Source organism: Nannospalax galili, unplaced genomic scaffold, assembly GCF_000622305.1.
Source record: "Nannospalax galili isolate Female #2095 unplaced genomic scaffold, S.galili_v1.0 scaffold312, whole genome shotgun sequence".
NCBI classification, from domain to species: Eukaryota; Metazoa; Chordata; class Mammalia; order Rodentia; family Spalacidae; genus Nannospalax; species Nannospalax galili.
Window position 1 is genome coordinate 7,709,485 of NW_008335967.1, and position 23,778 is coordinate 7,733,262.

At 36.7% G+C, this 23,778-nt stretch overlaps 1 protein-coding gene across 3 annotated transcripts in view; it reads left to right on the forward strand.

Annotated features, from left to right (window-relative positions):
• The window catches only part of Phtf2 (putative homeodomain transcription factor 2), a 139,284-nt gene that overhangs the window by 99,897 nt on the left and 15,609 nt on the right, over positions 1–23,778 (forward strand). For 2 of the 3 annotated variants that reach the window (XM_008830781.3, XM_029562365.1), the window contains 6 exons: positions 1,872–2,058; positions 6,465–6,620; positions 11,667–11,885; positions 20,662–20,790; positions 22,739–23,011; positions 23,196–23,327. In XM_008830781.3, the coding sequence (XP_008829003.1) occupies positions 1,872–2,058; positions 6,465–6,620; positions 11,667–11,885; positions 20,662–20,790; positions 22,739–23,011; positions 23,196–23,327 (1,096 nt within the window). Of the gene's footprint in view, positions 1–1,871; positions 2,059–6,464; positions 6,621–11,666; positions 11,886–20,661; positions 20,791–22,738; positions 23,012–23,195; positions 23,328–23,778 lie in introns of those variants that run through there. The other variant, XM_029562366.1, reaches the window with a different exon arrangement.

The following is a 23,778-nucleotide window of genomic DNA, read 5'->3' on the forward strand; positions in this document are numbered from 1 at the left end:
TCCTCCTCCAGCCACCTCTGCTGCCATGCCTCCCTGCCAAGATGGACTGTAATTCCCCTGGAACCATAAGCTCAAATAAACTCTTCCTTCTATAAATTGCTTGGGTCAGTGTTTCTATCACAGCAACAGAAAAGTGACTAATACAGGGGCTTCTTTGTATAAGATAAATCTTTCTGTGCTTTGACCAATCCTCATAGTCAGTTTCCTGATACTTGGAAGTACTACGGAGAAAATAAATAACCCCACAGTTAGTGTCTGCATATTTGTGTTGTAGTGCCCAGCTGGTTTGGAACTGGCTGTGGCATTTCAGTTACAATGTCTGTGTTAATCCTTGATTCCAAAATCGGCATTTAGAATAGGTGAGTTCTAAGGCTCTACTCAATTCTTTTTAAAAGAACTTTTATTAATTAAAAGACTTTTAAGCTAGCATACAAGGTATTAGGTATCATTATGGCATTTTCAAACAAGATATTAGTAAATTCTCCTTCCCGCCCATTGCCCCACCCCCTTCTATCCTGGTTCCCCGACCCAAGTCACCTCCTCTTTCTTGTCACATGTGTCCTTTTGTTCACCCTCTGCTCAGTCTTAGACACAGATTCCCATAGACCTGAGTCACTGGTGTTAAAAATAGAAGACGTTAAAACAAGGCAGCATACTAATTTTATTTTTCTTTTCTTCAAAAATATGGTCTAGGAAAAATTCAAGGGGGGGTATTTAAATAAAATGGCTTTTAAATTACATTTTATGGTTGGGCATGGTGGGGCACTCCTTTAATCCCAGAACTTGGGGAAGCACGCAGATCTCTGTGAGTTCAAAGTTAGCCTGGTCTACATAGCAAGTTCCAGGCCAGGGACTACATAATGAGACTGTCTCACAAAAAGGAAAGAAAAAAAAAACTACATAAACTATATTTTATGATGGACTTAATCTGCATGGAGCACATTTTTGTGAGGCTTATATTAACATTGTATTTCTTCTAACACTTTCTTTTGGATAGCCATGTTCACTTACTTGTTTTCTCTAAGATTCCTTAAGCATTTGCTCATTTAAAAAAAGTATTATTTTCGGGCTGAGATGGCTTAACGATTAAGAACACTGACTGTTTTTGCAGAAGACCTGGTTTTGAATCCCAGGACCCACATAGCAGCTAACAACTGTCTGTAACTCCAGTTCCAGGGGATCCCACAGCCTCTTTTGTCCTCGACAGGCATTGCATGACACCAGTGCACTCACCTACATGCAGACATAACACTCATACACATAAAATAAAAAATAAATATTTTAAAGTATTATTTCTATATATATAATATATAGTTTCTACAGTTCTCACCTTTTAGGTTATTAGCTGCTTATTGATTTTTTTCGGAGATTTTTTCAGTGTGTGAAAGAAGTATCTTACATTTTATAATCTTCATTTTTACTTTTGCCAGTATTTATAACCTTTTGAAACTTTCCTTTTTCATATATTTTTGTATTATGAAAGGTCCATAACTATCCATAACTCCAGTTCCAGGGGATCTGATAGCCTCTTTGTCCTCCGCAGGCATTGCATACCACGGGTGCACTTATCTACATTCAGGCAATACATGGATACACAGAAAATAAAAATAACAAATAAAGTATTTTTTTTAGGATTTATCTTTCAGAATTTTGTAAGACCTCAAAATCTGCAATAAACCAAACTAGTATTTTAATTTGAATGTTCATTTTATCTGTTAATGTTTTTCGTTTATTGTAAAAAAAAAAAGAGTAGTTCATTAAAATTCTGAAAAATACTAAATGTAATTAACCAACAGATCATAATTTCTGTCAGTAACCCATCCACAATAACCTAAACCCATATAACATGTTTCTATATGCATTGTTTTTAGGTCAAAGAAATCAAAGAACTCAATTGATAAATCAACTGAGACTGACAATGGCTATGTATCCCTCGATGGGAAAAAGACTGTAAAAAGCAGTGAAGGTGGAATACAAAACCATGAACCTCAGTGTGAAACTGTTCGACCAGATGGTACATCCTGGATCACACGAACTCCCAGGACTCTTCCCAGCAAAGTAAGTGTCACTTTTATTTTATTATTTTTTTTTAATATTTAAAAAATTTTTGTTTTGTGAATGAGTGTATTGCCTGCATGTATGTAAGTTCACCCATGTCATGCAGTGCCCATGGAGGTCAAAAGAGGGTGTTGGCATCAGATCTCCTGGAGCTGTGGAAATGGATTACAGATGGCTGTTAGCTGCCATCCTAGGTCTTCTGCAAGAGCAGCTAGTGCTCATAACCACTGAACTATCTCTCCAGTCCCATAAGTGTCACTTTTAGATAGTGCATGTCATTGTATATATGCTCATGTGAAATAATTTAGATATAATAGTTGTTCTCAAGCTAAATGTTTTCTCTGGAATTCTATAAACTCTTTAAGAAATATTTTATTTATTATTTTTACTTTATGTGTATGAGTAGTATTGCTGGGAACCAAACCCAGGTCCTCTGCAAGAGTAACCAGTACTCTAAACCACTGAGCCATCTCTCCAGCCCTGAAATTCTGTGAGCTTTCATAAGTTATATTGATGAAGCCAAAAATCAGATAAATATATTTAAACTTGATTTGAAATATAACTTGGTACCTCCTGAATTGATCGTGGCTTGCATTGTTTTGGATTGTTAAAACAACTTATAATTTATATTAGTATTTACTAAACCTTATTTTTTTCTCTCCCTGTTTTCATGTCATTAAGCTTAGTAGCTAAATTATTCTGAAAGCTGAGCTAGGACACTGACTTATTCTGTATGAGAAAATGCCTTCCTCCATTTATTACCTTTGGTTCTGTACATGTGTTTTATTTTGTTTTGTATTTGATCTGAAAAAAAAATTTATTAAAAACTTTTTCCTTGAAAGGCAGTAATTTTGTATGGAATAGAATGTGACATTTCAGTACATACATACAATTAATTTGTAGCAATCAGATCAAGGTAACTGGCCTATCACTGCATCTATCATTTCCTTATGTTGGGAACATTCAAAAATCCTTTTCATGATTACAGAAAATAAAAAAAAAAATTTCTTTGTATGTAGTTGTACCCCTGTGTCCCTCAATCACTGTCTACTCATCTGCCCTCCCCTCTTCCTAGGCTCTGAATGATAACCACTATTCTGTTCTCTTATAATTGTCTCTATATAAGAATGTGCAATACTAGTCTTTTGGTGCCTAACTTATTTCCAGTTCCATCTATTTTGCTGCAAATGACAAAAATTTATTCCTTTCATGAGCTGAATAATATTTCAATTGTGTATCTGTACCACATTTCCTTTATCCACTCATCTGTCAGTAGACCCTCAGTGGATTCCCAACTCTTAGCTATAGCTATAGTGAGTAGTGTTGTGGTGAATCTGGAGATGCAGTTGTTTCTTTGACATACTAACTTCATTTCATTTGGATATCATTTGGATATATACCAGTTATAGGCTCAGTAAGTTTTCTGAAGACATTCTATCCCGTGTTCTACAGTGGCTATACTAATTTACATTCCTACCAGCAGTATGTGACAGTACCCTTTTCATATTCACATCACTCTTTGTGTGTGTTGTTGTTAGCTGGAGTGAAATGATACCTCATTGTAATTTTGATTTTCATTTCCTTGATGATTGGTGATTCTGAACATTTAATATTTATTTATTTTTTTTGAGAAATCTATTCAGGTCACTTCCATTTCTTTTTTAGGTTTTTTGAGACAGGGGCTCACTGTGTAACCCTGGTCGGCCTGGAACTTGTCATGCAGACTAGGCTGCCATGGAAAACTATATTTATATTCAGAGTGGAATTAGACCCCTACCTCTTATCAAATGTAAAAATCAACTGAAAACAAATCAAAGACTTAAATTTAAGACTCAAATTTCTGAGGACATGAAAAATATTTCAGGACACTCATTTGACCTTCCTCTGTCTTCTAAGTACTGGGATTAAAGGTGTGCCACCATGCCTGGCTAATTTTCCATTCCTTAATTAGAGTATTATTGCTAGTAAATTTAGCAAATTTTTGAGCTCTTTATATATTATGGATTTTAGCTTCTTACTGGATGAATACTATAGTAAATACATTTTTCCATTCTGAATGTTGTTGGGTCTAATGTCATTCTGCATATAGTTTTCCTAGTGTCATTTATTGAAGAGATTTTCCTTCATGAACGAGTAGACAGTTCTCAAAAGAAGAAATACAAATGCTAATAAGTATTTTTAAGTGTTCAATATCCTTAGTCATCATGGAAATGCATCTTACCCCGGTCAGCATTTATTTGTCAGGAAAAATGACAAGTGCAAGTGCTGGTGAGGATGTGAGGAAAGAGGAACCCTGGTGAGAGGTCACTGCTGGTGTGTGTTATTGGTGCCTCTGTGAAAATTCAGTTGACTTTGCGTGTGTGTGTGTGTGTGTGTGTGTGTGTGTGTGTGTGTGTACGTACATGTACACCCTCCATCTTCAACTTTTTTTGTCAGTATTTTATAATTCTCATTATAGAGATCATTCACTTTTTTAGTTATATTAATTTCCAAGATTGGTGCATTTTGTGTTTTATTTTAAAGTGTTAACAAGTACAAATATAAGTCACAGACAGCTTTAGGGGAAAATAAGAAAATTAGGGAATTGAAATAATTTTCAGTATTTTACTAGGAAGTGCTACAGAAGTTCCTCAGAACTTTTAAAGAATAAATGGTTGAGCTAAGTGTGGTTGTGGAAGCCTTTAATACCAGCACTCATGAGGCAGAGGCAGGTGAATCTCTGAATACCAGGCCAGCCATGGCTACATAGTGAGACCCCGTCTCATAAAAACTAAACAAAAGAATAAATGATTGGTTTAGGCCACAGCAGTTCTTGCTGTCTGACAGTATGCCTTTGAAGGTTGAAAAGTTCAAAGAGTCTGAAAATAAAAAGTAAGTACACTAGTAGGACCAGAGAGAAGACTCAACAGTTAAGAGGGTGTACTGCTCTTGGAGAGAACATGAGTTCAGTTCTAGCAGCCATGTTGGTGGCTTTCAACTTCCTGTAACTCCAGCTTCAGGGTATCCAAGACTGCCTCTGGCCTCTGTAGTCGCCTGCACTCATGTGCACATGCTTATACCTACACATGCATACATATAATTCAAAACAAAACACTGAGGAGCTACTTATCTGATTTAAGTATTCCAAAAAGCAGGCCAAAAAGCAGGCCAAACATTATCAGACAGCATGGTGGAAGCCTCTGCTCCCTCTGTGAGCAACAACAGGACACGGGTGCTATCTGGGGCACCATTCTGTTGTAGTGAGCATATTGACTGACCAATTACCCATGGATCAAGTTACCCCTCCTATCCAATCAGTAGACCTTAGCTGGATGTGGGGGAGGGGCTAAGCCAGGACCCCATGAGGCACCTCTCTCGCCATTTTCTGTGGCTTTCAGGAAGTCACAGGATCAGTATTTGCATGTGGACTTTACAGCGCGCAGCTGTAAATGTGTGTGTAGGGGGGTTACATCCACTCTTCTGTAAATAAACCCCCACCCTATGCCCAATAAACTCATTAGGATTTTAAGAACAGAGCTAATGCAGCCTTCATTATTCCACCAAAGTCGACCCCATGTTGGCAAATCCTTTAGTCTTTGATTTCTTATTCCTATTCATCCCCCCTTAAGCTTCACTGCATTTTTTTTTAATGTAACCCCTGCTTCAAATTATTTCTGGAAAAATGTGTTAAAAATTGCCTCTCTTTGGAATAAAAATATAAGTAAATTAATAAATAAAAAGGCAAAAATAAATGCATCTTTTAAAAAACAATAATTAACATTTTCACTTACACAGTTTCAGAATACCTAAAATCTGAAATGTCTTACAGTCTGTCAGATATATAGCCATGTTCAACTATTCATCTCTTGTGGCCCCATAAACTGTTATTAATCAGTGATGGATATTCTCATTGACAGCCTTCTAGCTTCATAAAATAGTATAATTTTTCCTCAGGTCTCTTGACTTCTTTCAAATGGCCTCCCTTCTACTTTTTCTTTATTTTATATTTCTTCCTATTGTAAGGTAGGATCCTTTCATGAACAAAATGTTAAAAATAGCATTTTACAGATGAAAATATATATTGAAGAAAGAATAGTCACTGACTTAAGACATTTGCAGATAGTTATGTAGTACTAATCAATTTGAGTATTTAAAGGCAGTTTTTTTTTGTTTGTTTTGGTCTTTTTGAGACACAGCCTCCCTGTAGCCCCAGCTGATGTGGAACTCGCTATGTAGACCAGGCTGGCCTCTTACTCACAGAGATCCCCCTGCCTCCCAAGGGCTGGGATTAAAGGCGTGTGCCACCACGCTGGCTAAAGGTATTTTTAAAATGCATTGTATACCTGTAATTTTTAGAGATTGCCATTTTAAAGCTCAAAAGTTGGTCAGAAATTACTTAAAATTCTCTTTGTGCCCTCTCATCTTAGGATACCCAGAGGAAAATAGCAAATATTTCTGATGAAGTATCCAGTGAGGAAGGTCCTGAAACAGGATACTCATTACGTGGTCATGTGGACAGGACTTCAGAAAGCAGTCTTCGAAATAGAAAGCCACACCATTATAGAAAGCATTATGCAAATGAGGTATACAATTTGACCTTACATATATGTGCATATGTATATGTTACATGCTACTTTCAACAACATTATTGTTGAAGTATTTCTCCTTTTTAGCAATATTTACCGTTTTACAATGATGTATATATAATGTAGCAGTTTTAGGGTACAAACTACTAAGTAGCTACTGTAGGCACTCATTTTGTCAATATCAATGACAACTCAGTATGTATGTAAATATTTTACTTTTACTGTTACATCTGTTTGTTTGTTTGTTTGTTTGTTTAATGGGTGGGACCTGCCATGGTGTGTATGTGGCCAGAGGACAACTTGAGGGAGTTGTTTCTCTCCTTTCACCATGTGGGTTCTGGAGTTTGAACTCAGGTTATCAACAGGTTGTCAGGCTTGATGGCAGGTGCCCTTACCCAGTGATCCATCTCATGGACCCTGGTTGTTTACTTTTAAAGTAAGCCTTCCTGACAGGCAATCAGTGGACTCCTGTTTAGTCTTCCATGGTTGACTGTAGTGAAGTTATTTTTCCAAGTAATTTCCTTCATGTTGGTGTTCCCAGCTATTAACTTCCTTATACTATCACAATGCAATGTTTTTCTTCTTTGATTCCATTTTCTCTTACCATTTGGTTTTCTCTAAAACCTTTTTCTAACTTTATAACATCTCTGGAGCTTAAATTATTTAAAGAGAAATAATTTCATTCCATTTTATGTTCAGTTTCTGTTATATAGACATAAATGGTCATTTCTGGCTTCAAAGATTTACTCCTTGTGTCGCTTTTTTTGCCAACATTGCCCTCTGCTGTTTTTGAAATATACAAATGTGTTGTTTTATGATTTGGGGTTAAACTTAGAAAAAATTGAATGCCCTGCTGTCTCTCATTTCCTCTGTTCATAGTCCTGGCTTGTTGGGGTCTTCCTTCTCTCAGTGGTGGCCGTTAGACAGACGCCAATACAGTGTCAGCTCATCACTTCTCCATCCACATCCTGCTCTTAAGCCAAATAGCCAAGCCTGTGAAATCGGCACACTCGGTACAATTAGAAGTTCTTTAGGCTAGGGGAAAGCTACAGAGCCATTTGACCCTTTTCCTACACAGTAAAGTTCTTAACTTTGGAAACGCTCTTAAACACTCTAATCTTTACTCTTTTGGTGTCCAGTAGCAAAATACCAATAGTATTTTGAACTATTGAGATTCTTGAAGGGCAGAGGGTTATTCTACTAAACTTATCTTTAATACTGCCTAAAAATTGTCTTTCAACCTACATAAGGTTGATAATAAGCATTTGCTGTTTTACATCTTTTTAATGATATAAGAGCTTATATAAAGATAAAATATGATCTTAGACCTATTTATAAAATGGAGACTTCAAAATTAAAGATACTTAAAAAGTTACATTAAAGCTGGGCATGGTAGGACATGCCTTTAGTCCCAGCACTCAGGAGGCAGAGGTAGGTGGATCTCTGTGAGTTGAAAGCCAGCCTGGTCTACACAGCACGTTCCAGGCTAGCTGGAGCTATAGGGAGACCCTGTCTCAAAAAGATGAAAAAAAATTGCATTCAGTTCCCTGAAATTTTGACTCCTAAAAATCAAACCAACTTTGAAGGACTTAAATATTTATTTTTGACTCAGAGTCTCATTATGTGATCCTGGCTGACCTGGAACTCACTGTGTAGACAAGCGTAGCTTCAAGTGACAGGGATCCACCTGCTTCTGCCTCCTAAGAGCTGGGATCAAAGGCATGTACCACCGTGCCAGGGCAGGCAAAAGAAGTTTTTTTAAAAAAAAGTAAAATAAAACCTTCTGAAAAAACAAAGTGGAGGCAAATGTACAGTACTCTTTTTGCATTTTATTTATATTATAAATTACTATACTTTTCAAATTACTGGTGATTTCTTTTTTAAAGAATAAGCTACTTTTACCACCCCCCCCCCCCAAGAATCATTTCGTCATACCTAACCCCAGTGGGGATGATTAGTCTGGATTGTACAAGTTATCGCTTTAGGGCAAAAAAAATTTACACAAAACAGAAACAAACAAACCAGTACTCCTTATGAAGAAACAACTGATTCCTAGTTGCTGTATGTTGCAAGAAATACACAAAATTACCATGGAACCTTTTGGCATGGAAGAGTAAGAAAGCTATCAAAGATTACTATGATCTTTTCAGGTGACATATAGGATCCCAAAATAAGAGTTTGAAATCACTTTCTATAAGTATTCTAACTAATAAATGAGAAAGAAAATTTTAAATGTTCAGTGAGACTGGGTGCGGTGGTACTGGAGGCGAGTGATGGCCTTGTCTTTCCATGGGTGGACTTGCACTCACCCCCCTGTTCTTTACTGCTTGCTAGGATGTATTGCTAGCTTCCTCAGGTTCAAAGTTGGAAGAGGGTGGCAGAATTACTTGGTTAATTGGTATGCAGACTATGCCCTAGAGAATGGACAACTTCTTTTAAGCAAATGTCTTGTTTCCTCTGCTTTGCCTATCTAATTCTACTTATTTTTTTTAATGTTTGCTCACTTTTTGTAGATTAGATTCTCATCTAATGAAGGTAGCATTTGATGGGAATCATAATAAAGAAACTATGGAATCAGACTGTTTAAATGATTCTGGGAACTTTCTAAACTTCTCAGTGTTTTTCTGCATCTGAACTATAGGGAAGTAAGAGCCTTCCTCAGCAGATAGGGTTAGCTTGAACTGTTTCTTTAAATGATAAGATTTCTTACTTTTAGGCCTTGGTAAGCAGTTTTTAGGTAGAATTTTATTTTAAATGTAAGGATTACAGGTAATTTGGAATTTTACATTTGTAAAATAAGTAAAATTATTTTAGGCAGAATACAGTAAGAATTATGACTGTTTCCTTACCCTTAAAACTACCCATGAGTTTCAATAAAAAATCATGCCTATAATTCTGCCATTTATTTCTATATCCGTTTAGCAAATCTGCATCAGAACTTAAGTTTCTGCATTAACTGCTGCCCACTATAGAAAGAAGCTTGCTTAACCAAGGTTGAGAGCAGCACTAATCTATATCTATAATCATAAATATTTAAAAAGCAGTTTGACAACATGAGCATTTAGCAAACCAACAGTTAATAGCTTTCCTCCTTTATGACCTTTCCAGTCATGGACTTTTGACCAAGTTTATAATAGTGAACATGAATCTCCTTCAGGGAGCAGGCCTCAATTCTAATCATAAAGTAGTTGGTTACCCCTTAATAGCCATGCCAGTATTGCACCAGCAGGCACATTTTTCCTGGCAGGTCAGTGTTGTACCATGGGATCCTGGCAAGTCCAGCACTGGTCAAGATCATTGATGTCTTCTCTCTCACAGCAACCTGCATTGCGCCTCTGGCCAGCAAGATATTTTCTGTTATTTTAAGTTCATTTTCCTGTTCATCTCTTTAAAAAGAAATTACCTCTCTTTATACATCTCTCCTTCCACAAATGCTCAATCAGTATACTAAATGTAGGTACATGATGCCCCATTCTAATTAGTAATGTACTTCATTCATTAAAGATGTTTCATTACCTATGGTAAGGATGACAAAGTAGTGTTTGTTTCTGTATTTTGTGGTCCAAGTATTTGTAAACATTAAATACATGAACAATTAAGACAGACAATACTGTTAGAAAGGAAAGTTTTGTCCGATGATACAACTCACTTCAGGGATGAAATAACTAGATATAAGGCTTTCAAGTAACATTTTGAGCCTGGCCTTATGCCAGATTTGTACATAAAGCTGCAGGAATCATTTAATTTTCAACATTTCTTTAGGAGGGCAGGATTAGTGCTAAGTTGCAAAAATATAACCAAAAGCTAGAGTGACCGAGAACTAGCTGGTTTGGGCATCTAGGGTGCAGTCCAGTTTCATTAGAGGAAAAGTTGTGGTCACAAAGTACACTGGGTAAAGGAATTTGAACTTTATCCAGGAGAGACATGGGAAGCCATGGTGGATGGATTTTGGTTAGAGGAGTGAAAGGACAGCTTTATTTGGGGAAAGATGCTCTGGAAAGAAGGGGAAGATCTTTTAGAAACTTTAACAAGGTATGAAATAAAATCAGGACTCTAGGGATAGTGTGGGAAAGACATAATTAAAAAATATGTTAATGGTAAGATTAACAAATCATAGATGCACGGGACAGCAAATAACAAAACCAAAAATTTAAGCATAGCTGTACAGATTGCTTTTGCCATTCGTTATTCAGTAAACTTTTTAAAAATTGAAGCGAAATTTTATTCCTGTTTATTTTGTAAATTAAAAAAATGAAGATAAAATCAGTTGATTAGAAATTACCTGTTGCTGGGCATAGTGGCAACTAGCCTGTAATCCTAGCACTTAGGAAACCTAGGTAGGAGAAGCAGGGGAGTTCAAGGCCAACCTGAGTTTCTGAAGGTCCTTTCTCATAAAACAAAGAAAAGAACAGTACAGAAAGTGCTTGTGCCATTCAGCTTTTCACTTTCATTCCATAGATTATCTTAAGAACATAAAACAGTAATTATCTTTGTAGTTTTGACTGCCCATTAAATTAGATCTCCAATCCTAGTACTGATGAGGTCGAGAGCAGGTAGGTTGTATGTTTACATACAATGAAGCCAACCTGGGCTACATTACAAGTTCAAAGCCAGCCTGAGCTACATGGGAGATCTCGTCTGAGAAAACCAAGAACTGAGGATATAGCTCTGTATAGAGTACTGGAAGCCTTGGGTTTACACACTGCAAGAAGCATAGAAAGTACTTCATGTGGTGCAAGCCATATGGACTTGGACTAATCTTGGCCTACCTGAATTCTGAACTTATATAAAATTTGAGAGAAAATAGCCACACCTTTGCACGCAAAATAATGTCTGAGCCTAAATACAAAATCAAATTTTAGTGAGAAGGCATTTGTTGCTCCTTAAAAATTAATCTGTATTTTTAATGTTTTGCTATCTCTTCCACTGACCTTTGACAGTGTTTGTTGTTTTAGAAAAAGTAACAGTGTATGGTTCTTACAAATCCTTTGAGTTGGAAAGGGCATATAAATTGTATTAATGTCAAAGAATATCTTATTTCAGGATGCCCCTAAATCGGGTACTAGTTGCAGCTCTCGCTGTTCAAGTTCCAGACAGGATTCTGAGAGTGCAAGGCCAGAATCTGAAACAGAAGATGTGTTATGGGAAGACTTGTTACATTGTGCAGAATGCCGTTCATCTTGTACAAGTGAGACAGATGTGGAAAGTCCTCAAATTAACCCATGTGTGAAAAAAGAATATAGAGACGACCCTTTTCATCAGGTTAGTTCACAGTGTTGGATCGTGTTGAGCTGTCAGACAAGTCTCCTTTGAATGTATGTACAAATCTTACAGCAATGAAAAAAGTTGACATTCAGTGAAAATAATATTCTTATAATTTTTTTTAAATATGAGCTCTTGTTTGGCTTCATTAGAATATAGAATCTCAGTGATTATTTTGTAGTTGTGTGTCTCGTCTTTTGCATGTATGTTCCTGAGAAATGGTTAGTAAATGGAGTTTTGTGAGTCAGTTTGTTTTAAATTCAGTATTTTTTTCTTGTTCAGATTTATGTGTACTTTAGACTGAACTCTACATTTAAGATTATGATTCATAAATCTATATCTCATGAATATTAAATTTGCATGACTAAGCAGCTATAGTAATATCCAATAGAAATATAATGAGAGTCATGGTCATAATTTACATTTTTCTAAGCTTCATTTAAAGCACAGATGAAATTCTGTTATGCTTTATTAAACCAAATATATTCAGTGTACTATTCCCTTACCATATAATTAATGTGAAAAATATTAATAGACTATTTTACATTTTTATACTAAGCCTACAGAATTTAATATGACCCCTTAATGCACATCCCATCTTAGATTGACCATTTCAAGTGCTGAAAAAGCACAAGTAAGATACTATATTGAATAGCAAAGTTCTGTAGGATATTGTCATTTGAATGTCCCATCAACACCTAAATATAACCAGATTCTCCATCTTCCTTTATCTTTTTCTTTTATTGCATTCAAAATCTTGGTGAGTGGCAACTCCCATCTCTACTGACCAGTTCAGAAACCTGATGACCATTTAAAATTCCTCACCCTAGGCTGGGGACACAGATCAGTTGGTGTAGTGGTTACTATGCAAGCATGAAGACCTGAGTTCTATCCCCAGAACTCTTGTTTTTAAAAAGCTTGGTGTGGCTATGCACTGGGGATGCGGGGGCAGGTGGATTCCTGGGGCTATTGGCGTAGCCTTCTTAGGTGAGTTCCAGGCCAGCAAATCAGGTTGATGGCATCTGAAGAATGATACCCAAGTTTGATCCCTGGCTGCTGATCACAGTTCTTGCGTCTGGAGGACCGAGATTAGGGTATCAGTATGGTCAATTTCTTGGTAAGGTCCCACTTCCTGGTCTAAAACATCCCCTCCTCTAGTCTTACAGATCACTACTGTTTTCTTGTAGCCCTACATGGTAAACAGCAAGCTCTGGTGTCTTCTTCCCCTTTAAGGGCATTAATCCCTTTTAAGAGGGTTTTTGCCCTCTACACTAATTGCCTCCCTCAGGTTCCAGATACCAACATTAGATATTTAGCATTCAACATATGAACTGGGGAAGAGGCACAGGATGGGAGCTGAGCTGGTTGGTTTTTGTCAGCTTGACACAAACTAGAGACACCTGGGAGGAGGGACCCTTCATCAGATTGGTTTGTGGGCCATGTCTGTGAGTCATTTTCTTGATTACTATATGATGAGGGAGGACCCAGCCCACTGTGGGTGGTGCCGATCCTGAGCAGGTGATCCTGGGATGTGTTAGAAAGCAGGCTGAACACAGGTCAGAGGAAGCAAGCCAGTAAGCAGTGTTCCTCTCTGAACTCTGCTTCAGTTCCTGTCTCCAGGTTCTGCTCGAGTTCCTGCCCTGACTTCCCTCAATGATGGATTATAATATGGATTTGTGACCTAGAAGTGTAAGCAAAATAAACTCTTCCCTCCCTAAGTTGCTTTGATCATGGTGTTTATCACAGCAAGAGAAAGCAAACTAGAACGGGAGCATAGTTCTGAAAACCTTTTAATGATGACATTTTAGCAATATTTTTACTAAAGGTAGGTACCAGATGAAGGTGCTTTTTCTTTTTAAATTCTGACAGCTTGTTTATTCATTTGCTTGTCAGGTTTTGGTTGGATTTTTCCCTGAGTCAAAGTCCACATAAAAAGAGCTGGACATTGTGGCACATGCCTTTAATCTCAGTACTGAGGAGGCAGAGGCAGGCAAATCTGTGTGAGTTTGAGGCCACCCTGGTCTATGTAGCTAGTTCCAGGCCAGCTTGTGGCTACAGGGAAGCCCTATCTCAAGAAACAAAAAAAAGTCCACAGAAAAGAGCAAAATGTTAAGAATAGCAAAAACAATTTTAATAACGATAGGCAGACTTTCTGTACCCGATATAAAATTTTATTTTAAATTGAGACTAAGATGGGTTTCTTTAAATTTACACTTATTTTTATTTTATGTATATGAGAATTTTTCATGATATAAGTGCATCAGCGTGTGTAATGCCTGCAGAGGTCAGAAGGTGTTGCAACTGGAGTTTAAGATGCTTGTTAGCCACCATGTGGGTGCTATGAACAGAACCTGGGTCTTCTGCAAGAGCAGTGATATTCTTAACAGCTGAGCCATCTCTATGACTCCCCAAGACTAAGATAGTTTTATATGGATGAATGTATAACATACAGACCAATGGAACAGACTAGAAAAGTCCAGAAATATACTCATGATCAAGTGAATTCCAAATACATGATGTAAATAGTGTTAAAACTCAGTGGAAAAAAGATAGACTACAGAAAACACATAATGATGGATGGGGTGGTATCCACCTTTAATCCCAGTAGAGGCAGGTGGTTCTCTGAGTTGGAAACCAGCCTGGATAGAGTTCCAGACCTGGCAGACAGAGAGACTCTATCTAAAAAAAAGATAGCTGACTCAATAGAAAAATGAACAAAAGGATCTGAATAGGTAACTTAAGAGGACAAGTGTGTGTCAAGATGGTCAGTTTGTTAGTAGTCAGGCAAATGTAATTTAAAGAAATAAGATACTATTTTATGTTTATAAGATATCAAAGTTTTAAAATTTGAATTCCAGTGTTGATGTGTGTGTGTGTATGTGTGTGTGTGTGTGTGTGTGTGTATTAAATACTTCAAAATGGTAAGAACAGCTGAGTCACCTGAAAGGCTGAGAACTCAGTCCTTGAGGCTAGGTGGGCTCATCAGCAGTTGGAATAGTCCCACAGTGGCTGTCTACACTGGAAAGATAGAGAACCAGTAGTCAGTTTCTGTATCCATAGCGCTGGGTGCTTCAGTAGTCCCAGTCTGGCACTGAAAAAAACCTAAAGGGTTCTTGGAGAGCCACTGGTCATTAATCAGTGATGGAAGCCTGGAAATGCTAGTTCTGGTATCAGTGAAGGAAGCAGCAGCAGCAGCAACAAGACAAACCAGCTCTGTGGCACAAGGGAAGGCCAAGCAAGCAAAAGGCAGTGGTCTTCCTTCTCCTGCTATCAGAAGGTGCCACCCACATTTGGGGTGGGTCTTCCCACATTAATTAAGGCAATCAAGATGATTCCTCAGTTGAGGGTGCCTACTCGGGTGATTCTAACAGCAAGGATGTGAAAAAAGAAATCATTGAATAGTGATGATTACATTTCATTGTAATGAGACATACCTCTGAGTGTGTTTGGGAACACATTTCCAGAGAGGTTTAACTGAGTAGGGAAGACCCATCCTAAGTGTAGGTGGCACCATTATATGAACTGAGATCCCATATTGAAAAAGGGAAAAGAGAAAACCAGCTGAGCACTGGCGTTCCCTTCCCTCTGCTTCCTGTATGGTGCTACAGGTCCAGGTGCTGCTGTAGTCATGACTTCCCTGCCCTGATGGACTGTATTCTTCTGAACTGTGAGCCAAAATAAGCCCTTCCTCCCTTGATTGCTTTTTGACAGTGAGCAAAGTATCTAATACAACCTAACAGCAGTAAAATTAATAAGTTAAAGCAGATAATAAAACAATGCATAGCAATGAAATTAAAGTTAGTTACATGTCAATATAAGTTTTGTGAGTATAGCTTTTCAGTTATAAATAGAAGTTTTTTGAGTGAAAGCAATTTGAAGGACTGTAGTATATAACATTTACATAAAGATTAAAAACATGCAGAACTATCTTATATATCATGAATAAAAGCCTAGATAACTGGGATATAAAAACAGTCAAGGGAGTAATAAACACCAAATTTAGACTTGGGAATAAAGGAGGAGAATCAACCAGAGCAGGGTACAAAATAATTTCCATATTTACCTGAAACATTTTACTTGTTAACATACCTGGAGCAAATTGAAGAGAAAGATGAAATATGGTAAAGCCAGCTTAAGTGTAACTGAATGAAATGTTTCACTTTAAAAATAGACCCATTGATTTTGGCTTCTGGCCTTCATGCAGGGTGTTAGAGGGTGTGAATGAGTAACATTGAAGAAGCATAGCCATAGGAATTTGGAGAAAATGAAGTAGTTCAGTGGAGACATTAAGAGTTGAAAGAGTGTTTTTTTTTCCAAGATGTGAGATATTGAACTCATTTATGTACATATGAGGAAACTGTAGGGAAGAACTGAAAGAATTATAAAAGAAAGAATTGGCAGGAAGATGAGTGAACCTCTGGGGTAGGAGAGAAGGGTGCATAGAACTGGCAAGGCAGTGAAAGCTAGTGTCTGTTGGTTTCTGTGAGAGCTTGTAGAAGGTGAAGATATTGTTTGAGGGGAGTAGAGACAGAAAATGGCACTGCTTGAGCATATAGTCAAGCTAATGAGCACATTATAAGACCCAGCCATATTGATGAAGGTGGAGCTAGACTGTGAAAACATGAATTTGGAGTTGCCCACTCAATACAGTTATATGATATTTTGTAGAATGTAGTTATAGCAATCATAGTAGCAAACATTTAGTATACATTTAGTATATTGAAGGCTTGTGCAGCATAATCCGGGTGCATTATCTCAAGTTGTCCTCACAGTCTATGATAGTGTGTTTTATTTTTCATTTTGTAGATGAGAAAATTGAGTTTCAGAGTTGAGAAATCTGTCTGAAGTCACACAGAGTTAGATTCTCAATAAATAATTGCTATTAAAAGAAGGGGTTGAAGATTCAGCTCAGGGGAGGCCTTGACTTTGGTCCTCAGCTCCAAAAGTAAATAAGTAAAAGAACAAGAGAAGGAATGACTGAAGTAATGTTTCTGGAGGGAGACTAGATGTCAGATTGACCAAGAAGGGACTAGTAAATTGAGGGATAATTATGCTCAGAGACTGGCAAGATGGGAGATTGTAGCTAAGACTGATTTTAGAGGTAAAGCAATTTGTTATGGTGACAGGATCTAGGTTGTGACCATGGGACTAGCTGAAGAGCTCCTGAATTTGAGTAATGAATAATCCATACCCTATGATGTTGGATCAGTCATCCGCACATTCATCTAGGCCTATGAGTTTAATAATTGAATTGGAGGTAGAGGAACATAGCTGTTTCCCAGTAATACCATAAACAGCATAGAAGCAGGGACTATAATTTCTCCTGTATTGTTAGATGCAACACTACCTGGTATATACTATATGTTCAGTAAATCCTAGTTGAGTGACTACTCAAAAGGAAATACAATTTTTTTGAAAATATACCATTTATGCATTTTATAAATTATTTATGAAATTGTGATATCATTACTGAATAAATTGGCCCTAAGTTTTTCATACCATGCTGGTTCTTTTTCAGTGTAAGATAAAAATCTTTCAGTATTCTACTCTGCTTATCTAATTATGGTATCTTAGGCTTATATTAGTATTGCTTTTGGATTAAAGGCTCATTTTTTCCACATAATTTCACATTTTCAAGCTTTTAAAACACGAATGTTTTTAGTCTTAATAGTAGTTAGGCAATAGAAAGTAGTTTCCTTGTTTGTTTTACTTGTAAATAGTAACAAAAATTTGTATAGAAGAGAATTTTTCTCCTCTAATTACAGCTGGGTATATAATAAAATAGAAAGCCATATTCAAGTGATATTATTTTTCATCGGTAAAGCCAATCTTTAATTACTACATTCCCATACTTGGTAATACTGGTAAAGCAGCTGTCGTGGTGAATTTATTTGAAATCAAACAATACAATTAAAGTATTAAGATTTTCAGTTTTCGAATGAACTAAGAAGCAAAGCACTGAGGATCTGGGGTGAAGAGGAAAAATAATTTTAAAAAATTAAAATTTTACTTTGATACCTAAGACCCTCAGCTTGTCCAGCCTGCACAGGCCATGTATGATTCACAAGAGCTCTGAATGCTGCTCAGTATGTTTGTAGGTGACAGTATCGTGTTACAGTGTCAAAAGTTGGACATTTCTGCAGCCTATGTGATAAAATTATAAAATGTAATTATTCCAGATCCTCCTGCCTCTGACTCTTCAGCATATCCTACTGGTGTGCGCCACCACTACCGGCCTCTTCTAAGTATGTGGTTATTAAATAAATAATTTAAAAATTAAAATTAAAAAATGTAATTATTCACTCTTATATGTTTGCTGAGCCTTTTTTAAAAAGTGTTTCATGTGTTGTTGCTCTCCATGTACTGTACCTGTTTAACCAAGACTGTTTCTCACTGTATATTTGACAAACACACAAATACAGTGAGAGATACAGGGTTCTTTTGATAACTCTAAATTTACCATTTCTAATTGATATCTTTTGCCTTTTGACTAAGAAAATGATGTCAGATGCTTGGAAAAGTAACTGGGTAGGAAGGTGATAGCAGAGTACTTTCAGACAATGAAAAACTTCTTGATTTCTTATTTCTGTGTCTAGATTGACCTCCATGGTGTTAACATACCTTTCTTTGTAGAACTAAGAAGACCTTTAACTCTTGTTACACACTGAGAGCAGAAAAGAAGTCTTTTATCCATGGTTAAAATCTGCCTCCTAGGCTTAGCATTCTGTGATTTTTAGTGTTGACCATCAACCTGACAGGGTCTGGAACCACCCAGGAGACAGGCCTCTAGACACACCAGTAGGGCCTTATTTATACTAGGTTAGACTCTTGGCCTATCTGAGAGGGATTATCTTGATTAGGATCATCTATGTGTGGAAAGACCCATCCTAAAGGAAGGTGACACCATTTCCTGGGTTGAGTCCTGGATTGTGTGGAAAGACAGCTGACTAAACAGCATTCATTGATCTCTACTTCTTGATTGTGGACTTGAAGTGATCAGCTGCTTCAAGCTCCTGCTGCTTTGACTCCCCTGTCATAATGGACTGCACCTTGTAAACCTAAATTACTTTTTTCACAGAATTTTGTCATAGCAACAGAAAAGTAAGATACATTCTTTAAATTTTTCATTAAGCCTTCAATACTTTTTTACAGTGGGATTGGACTCAAGGCTTCATGCATGCTGGGCAGGTGCTCTACCACTGAGCAACACCTCTAGTCCCTTTTTTTCTAAATTGTTGATTCTAATGTGTTTCAGAATTTATTAAAATTTCAGAGAAAGTTGATGCATAATTTGGTACAAATTATTTCTATCCCAAGAATATTTTCTTGGGAAACAAGTTATAAAGCTTCAGAGCTGGAAATATGGCTCAGCAGTAAAGAGCACTGACTGCTCTTGCAGAAAACCCAAGTTCGATTCCCAGCAACCACATGGCAGCTAACAACCATCCATAACTTAAGTTCCAGGGGGTCCAATGCTCTTTTCTGACCTCCGCAGGCAATACACTCATACACATAAAATAAAAATAATAAAATATTTTTTAGAAACTTAAAACTTCATTTGAAATAAGTTGATAGTTTAAAACTAGCATTTCATGCCTCATAAGGCCTTCAAGTAGTGAAATTATAGATATAGATATATATACACATATATATACATATATATGTATATATGTGTACCATAAATGCAGATATAGTAAAGCCATATATCTTTGGAAAAGATAAATGTTCCCGACTTCCATTTCTTATACATTATTGGCTTTTATTAGACAACTTCAGTTGAAGTTTATCAGTGCAACTTTATTCCTGCTAAATGAAAATTTATAGTCCTTAAATTATGGAAAGATTTCTGAATATTAGAATGTCAATAATCTATTATTTTCCTCCAGTTACTATGAGTGCCAAACATATCCTTTATAGAAAATGTAGGAAATATCAGTCCTTGAGAAAATGTGAATTAGAAAGCTCTTAACTAGATCCCCCTTTCCAGGCCAACCTTTAGGTCACTTTTCCCCATCACCTGCTGATAGAAAAATGCCCCCATCGTTCTGTTGCTCTCTGCAGCCCAACCATCCTGTTTTCTAATTCTATTCCCTTATTTATAGCTCTAAAACAAACTTAAGCATCTGTTTCTTCATACTAAAGTTTTTAACTTTTTGTTTGACTTGTTTTATTTCTTACAACATTGAGAGAAACTTTGTCCTGCTTCAGAGAATACTGTAATTCTTTGTAAAGATTTCTGCTTATCATGCTTGTTGTATCTGAACAAAAGGCTTAAGTGATCTCTGGAGAAATGCTGTTTTAAAATATCAGAAAATTAACTAAATAAAACGATAAAGGTAAGTATAAGGAAAATCTCTTTCAGGATGAGATTGTATCATAGTGTTTGTCAAAGAGCTCATGATCTCAGCTAGCACATCTGCCACTGAGTGATCATAAATTGGACCAAACAGTTTGGTTTCTGTGTCTTTTAGCATTAGTGTATCAGAAGCCAGATAGACTGGGTTGACAACTGAGTATTTTTGCTGACATATAACTGCATAATTTCTTATGCCGTCTGTTCAATGTATAGCTAATTTTAAGTTGAAGTTCAAGTGTAGCTAAAATTTTGTGTGCGTAGATATGGCTAATGTACAAATATGTATGTTTCATTCATTAAATGTATTTACCAATTTTTGTTTTTAGTAGTTAAAATTGTGCTTTAGCTACATACAGCTTTATAGACATACTTTTCTTTGTGAGGTGTGATAAACACATTCATCAAATTCTTCTTTTGTAGAGTCATTTGCCCTGGCTTCATAGTTCCCATCCGGGACTAGAGAAAATCAGTGCTATAGTCTGGGAAGGCAATGACTGTAAAAAAGCGGACATGTCTGTACTTGAAATCAGTGGGATGATAATGAACAGAGTGAGTTTTCAAATTCTCTTCTTGCAGTTCCAGGGTAACAATAGTGGTTATTAATGTATAAAGTAATTACTCAAGATATTTACCTCTCTTTACCCTGGGGGAAAAATGTTACTTGTGTCTTTTGACTCCCCTTAAACAGTGATTTGTCATCAAACTCCTTTAATCTCTCGGGGTGGGTAGGCATGTGCCTGTGTATAGAGATCAGAGGACAGTTTTGTGGAGTCTGTTCTCTCCTTCTATCTTTACATGGATTCCAGTATTGAACTTGGGTGGCAGGCTTACACAGCAAGTGTCTTTACTGGTCTCCCACTCTCATCTTTTAACATTTCTGTTCCTCTTGACATTGTAAAAACTTCTACTGCTACCACCACCACCACTCCTGTTCCTCCTGTTCTCCTGTCCCTCCTCCTCTTTCTCCTTTTCTTCCTCCTCCTCTTCCTCCTTTTCCTCCTCCTCCTCCTCATTCTCCACCTCCTCCATCTCCTCCTCCTCTGCCTCCTCTTCTTCCCTCTCCTCCACCTCCTTTTCTTCCTTCAGTGGGTTAAGATTGAGAAATTATGATACATGTAGTTGAAGTTATTTTTCTATATCTTTACTGGTTCATTTATTTATTAATATCCAAAACTCAAACTAGAAAACTGTACTTGTGCTTTCATGCTTGCTTGCTTGCTTGCTTGCATAGACATACAGAAATACCAACAGTGGTAAAGATCTTGAGTAGTTAGACGTATATACAAATACTATGGATTTGTTTTTCATTTCAACTTCTATTGAATTATTTCTTCTATTACTAATCTAAAATTTTTTCCTGATTTCTCTGGCTAACAAGGCATAATTTTCTTGGAATTTTAAAGTTCTTTGGTACATTATTATACTGGAAATCATTACTTTTTGTAGGAGAGGAATGAAAATAACTGAGTCTAGAGACATTCCACATTACAGTTCTCAGTGTGAATCACTGAGACCAGTCAACTAGGGAATCTGGAGACTTGGAACTAGTGGTGCTCTGCAGCTTAAGTATCTGTGAACTGTAAGATAACTAAGAATAGTCTGACCTACTTAGCATATGTGAGTGAAAAGTTAGCTCCATGATATTTCAGTTTCACTAGTCTAGCATATTAAAAACTCATCTCCCCATATGATTTCATTTTTTTATATCTTCCTTACCTTTCCTCTACTTATTAATTTCTTCTCTCATTTTATATCTTGTTATTGGCATTAAGCAGACATTTATTTGTATATTGAACTCCAAAGCAAAATATGAGTTAAAGATTTACCAAATACTTAGAGCTAATATTTCTTTCTTTTTCATATTTATTTTGTGTGTGGGCATTCATGTGGCAATCAAGGGACACCTTTTGGGATTCAGTTCTCTTCTTCCACCATGTGGTTCCTGAGTATCTTTATCTGCTGAGTCATCTCACCTGCCCTTAGTTTGCTTTTGTTTTTGGTTTTGTTTGTGAGTTTACTGTTTGGATTTATTTGAGACAGGGTCTCACTGTGTAGGCCTGGTTGGCCTGCCTGGAGCTTACTATAGAGACCAGGCTGGCCTTGAACTCAGAGACCCACCTGCCCTTGTCTCCCAAGTGTTGAGTATTAAAACTGTGCACCACCACACCCAGCCACTAGATTTTTTTATTTTATGAATTAAGTCTGTATGTAGTCTCAAACTGTAATATTTATAGAAATATTTACAAATATTTCTAACTTAAAATAATGAGATTCATGGAATTTTTTTCAGTACCAAAGTAAGACTGATCGTTGTTTTACATCCACTTTTGATGAATTAGCGCTCTTATAATTTATGTATAATAGGTTCAAGTACCATTATTCATGTATTAAAATATTTTTTAAATCCTATAAGTAAAGTTGAATAGAGATTCATTTTACTTTAGATTAAATTATGCATGATTTCCTTTTTTCTTCCTTTACCCCCTGATTTCTTAAGGTGAACAGCCATATACCAGGAATAGGATACCAGATATTTGGAAATGCCATCTCGCTGATCCTGGGTTTGACTCCGTTTGTTTTCCGACTGTCCCAAGCTACAGACTTGGAACAACTCACAGCATACTCTGCTTCCGAGCTTTATGTGATTGCATTTGGGTCTAATGAAGACTTCATGGTTCTTTCTATGGTTATAATAAGTTTTGTGGTCCGTGTATCTCTTGTATGGATTTTCTTTTTTTTGCTCTGTGTAGCAGAAAGAACTTATAAACAGGTAAGTATAATATAAATATACTTCTACCTTTTTTATAATTCTCAAAGAATTTAAGTATTTTAGTCTCTCAGCTATCATTTTTGATGTAATTATTTTTGCTTTGCTTTTGTAGTACTTACCTCAGTAAAATCATAACAAGTCATTAAGGTTTTTTTGTGATAATCTTCATCCTAATCTTTTTAAGCGATTGCTTTTTGCAAAACTCTTTGGACATTTAACATCTGCACGGAGGGCTCGGAAATCTGAGGTTCCTCATTTCCGGTTGAAGAAAGTACAGAATATAAAAATGTGGCTATCTCTCCGTTCCTACCTTAAGGTAAAATGCTATGGATGACAGTACTCTTTAACATGCTGCCTCTCCTGAAAGCTTCAACTTCTTTCTAGTATATTTGGGTATGGGTTATGTTCAGCAATTTTTCATTCAAAGGCTGGATTAAACATTTTGTTTCTTCCTAGAATGGTTATCACAAGCCAGCAGAGGGAGCCCACTGCTTAAAAATGAATCTTGAAAAAAATCTGTAATTTAGGAGTTTCCTAGCTGAAATAGCCTAGTCTAGTGCTCTTTTAAAGTAATTTATAGTTCTGTCATTCCTCAGTGCTGTTCTTTTCTTTGATTTTTTTTTTTTTTTTTTTTTTTTTTTTTTTTTTTAGAACAGGGTCTCCCTGTAGCCCCAGCTGGCCTGGAACTATTTTATTTGACCAGGCTGGCCTTGAACTCACAGAGATCCACCTGCCTCTGCCTCCTGAGTGCTGGGACTACAGGTGTG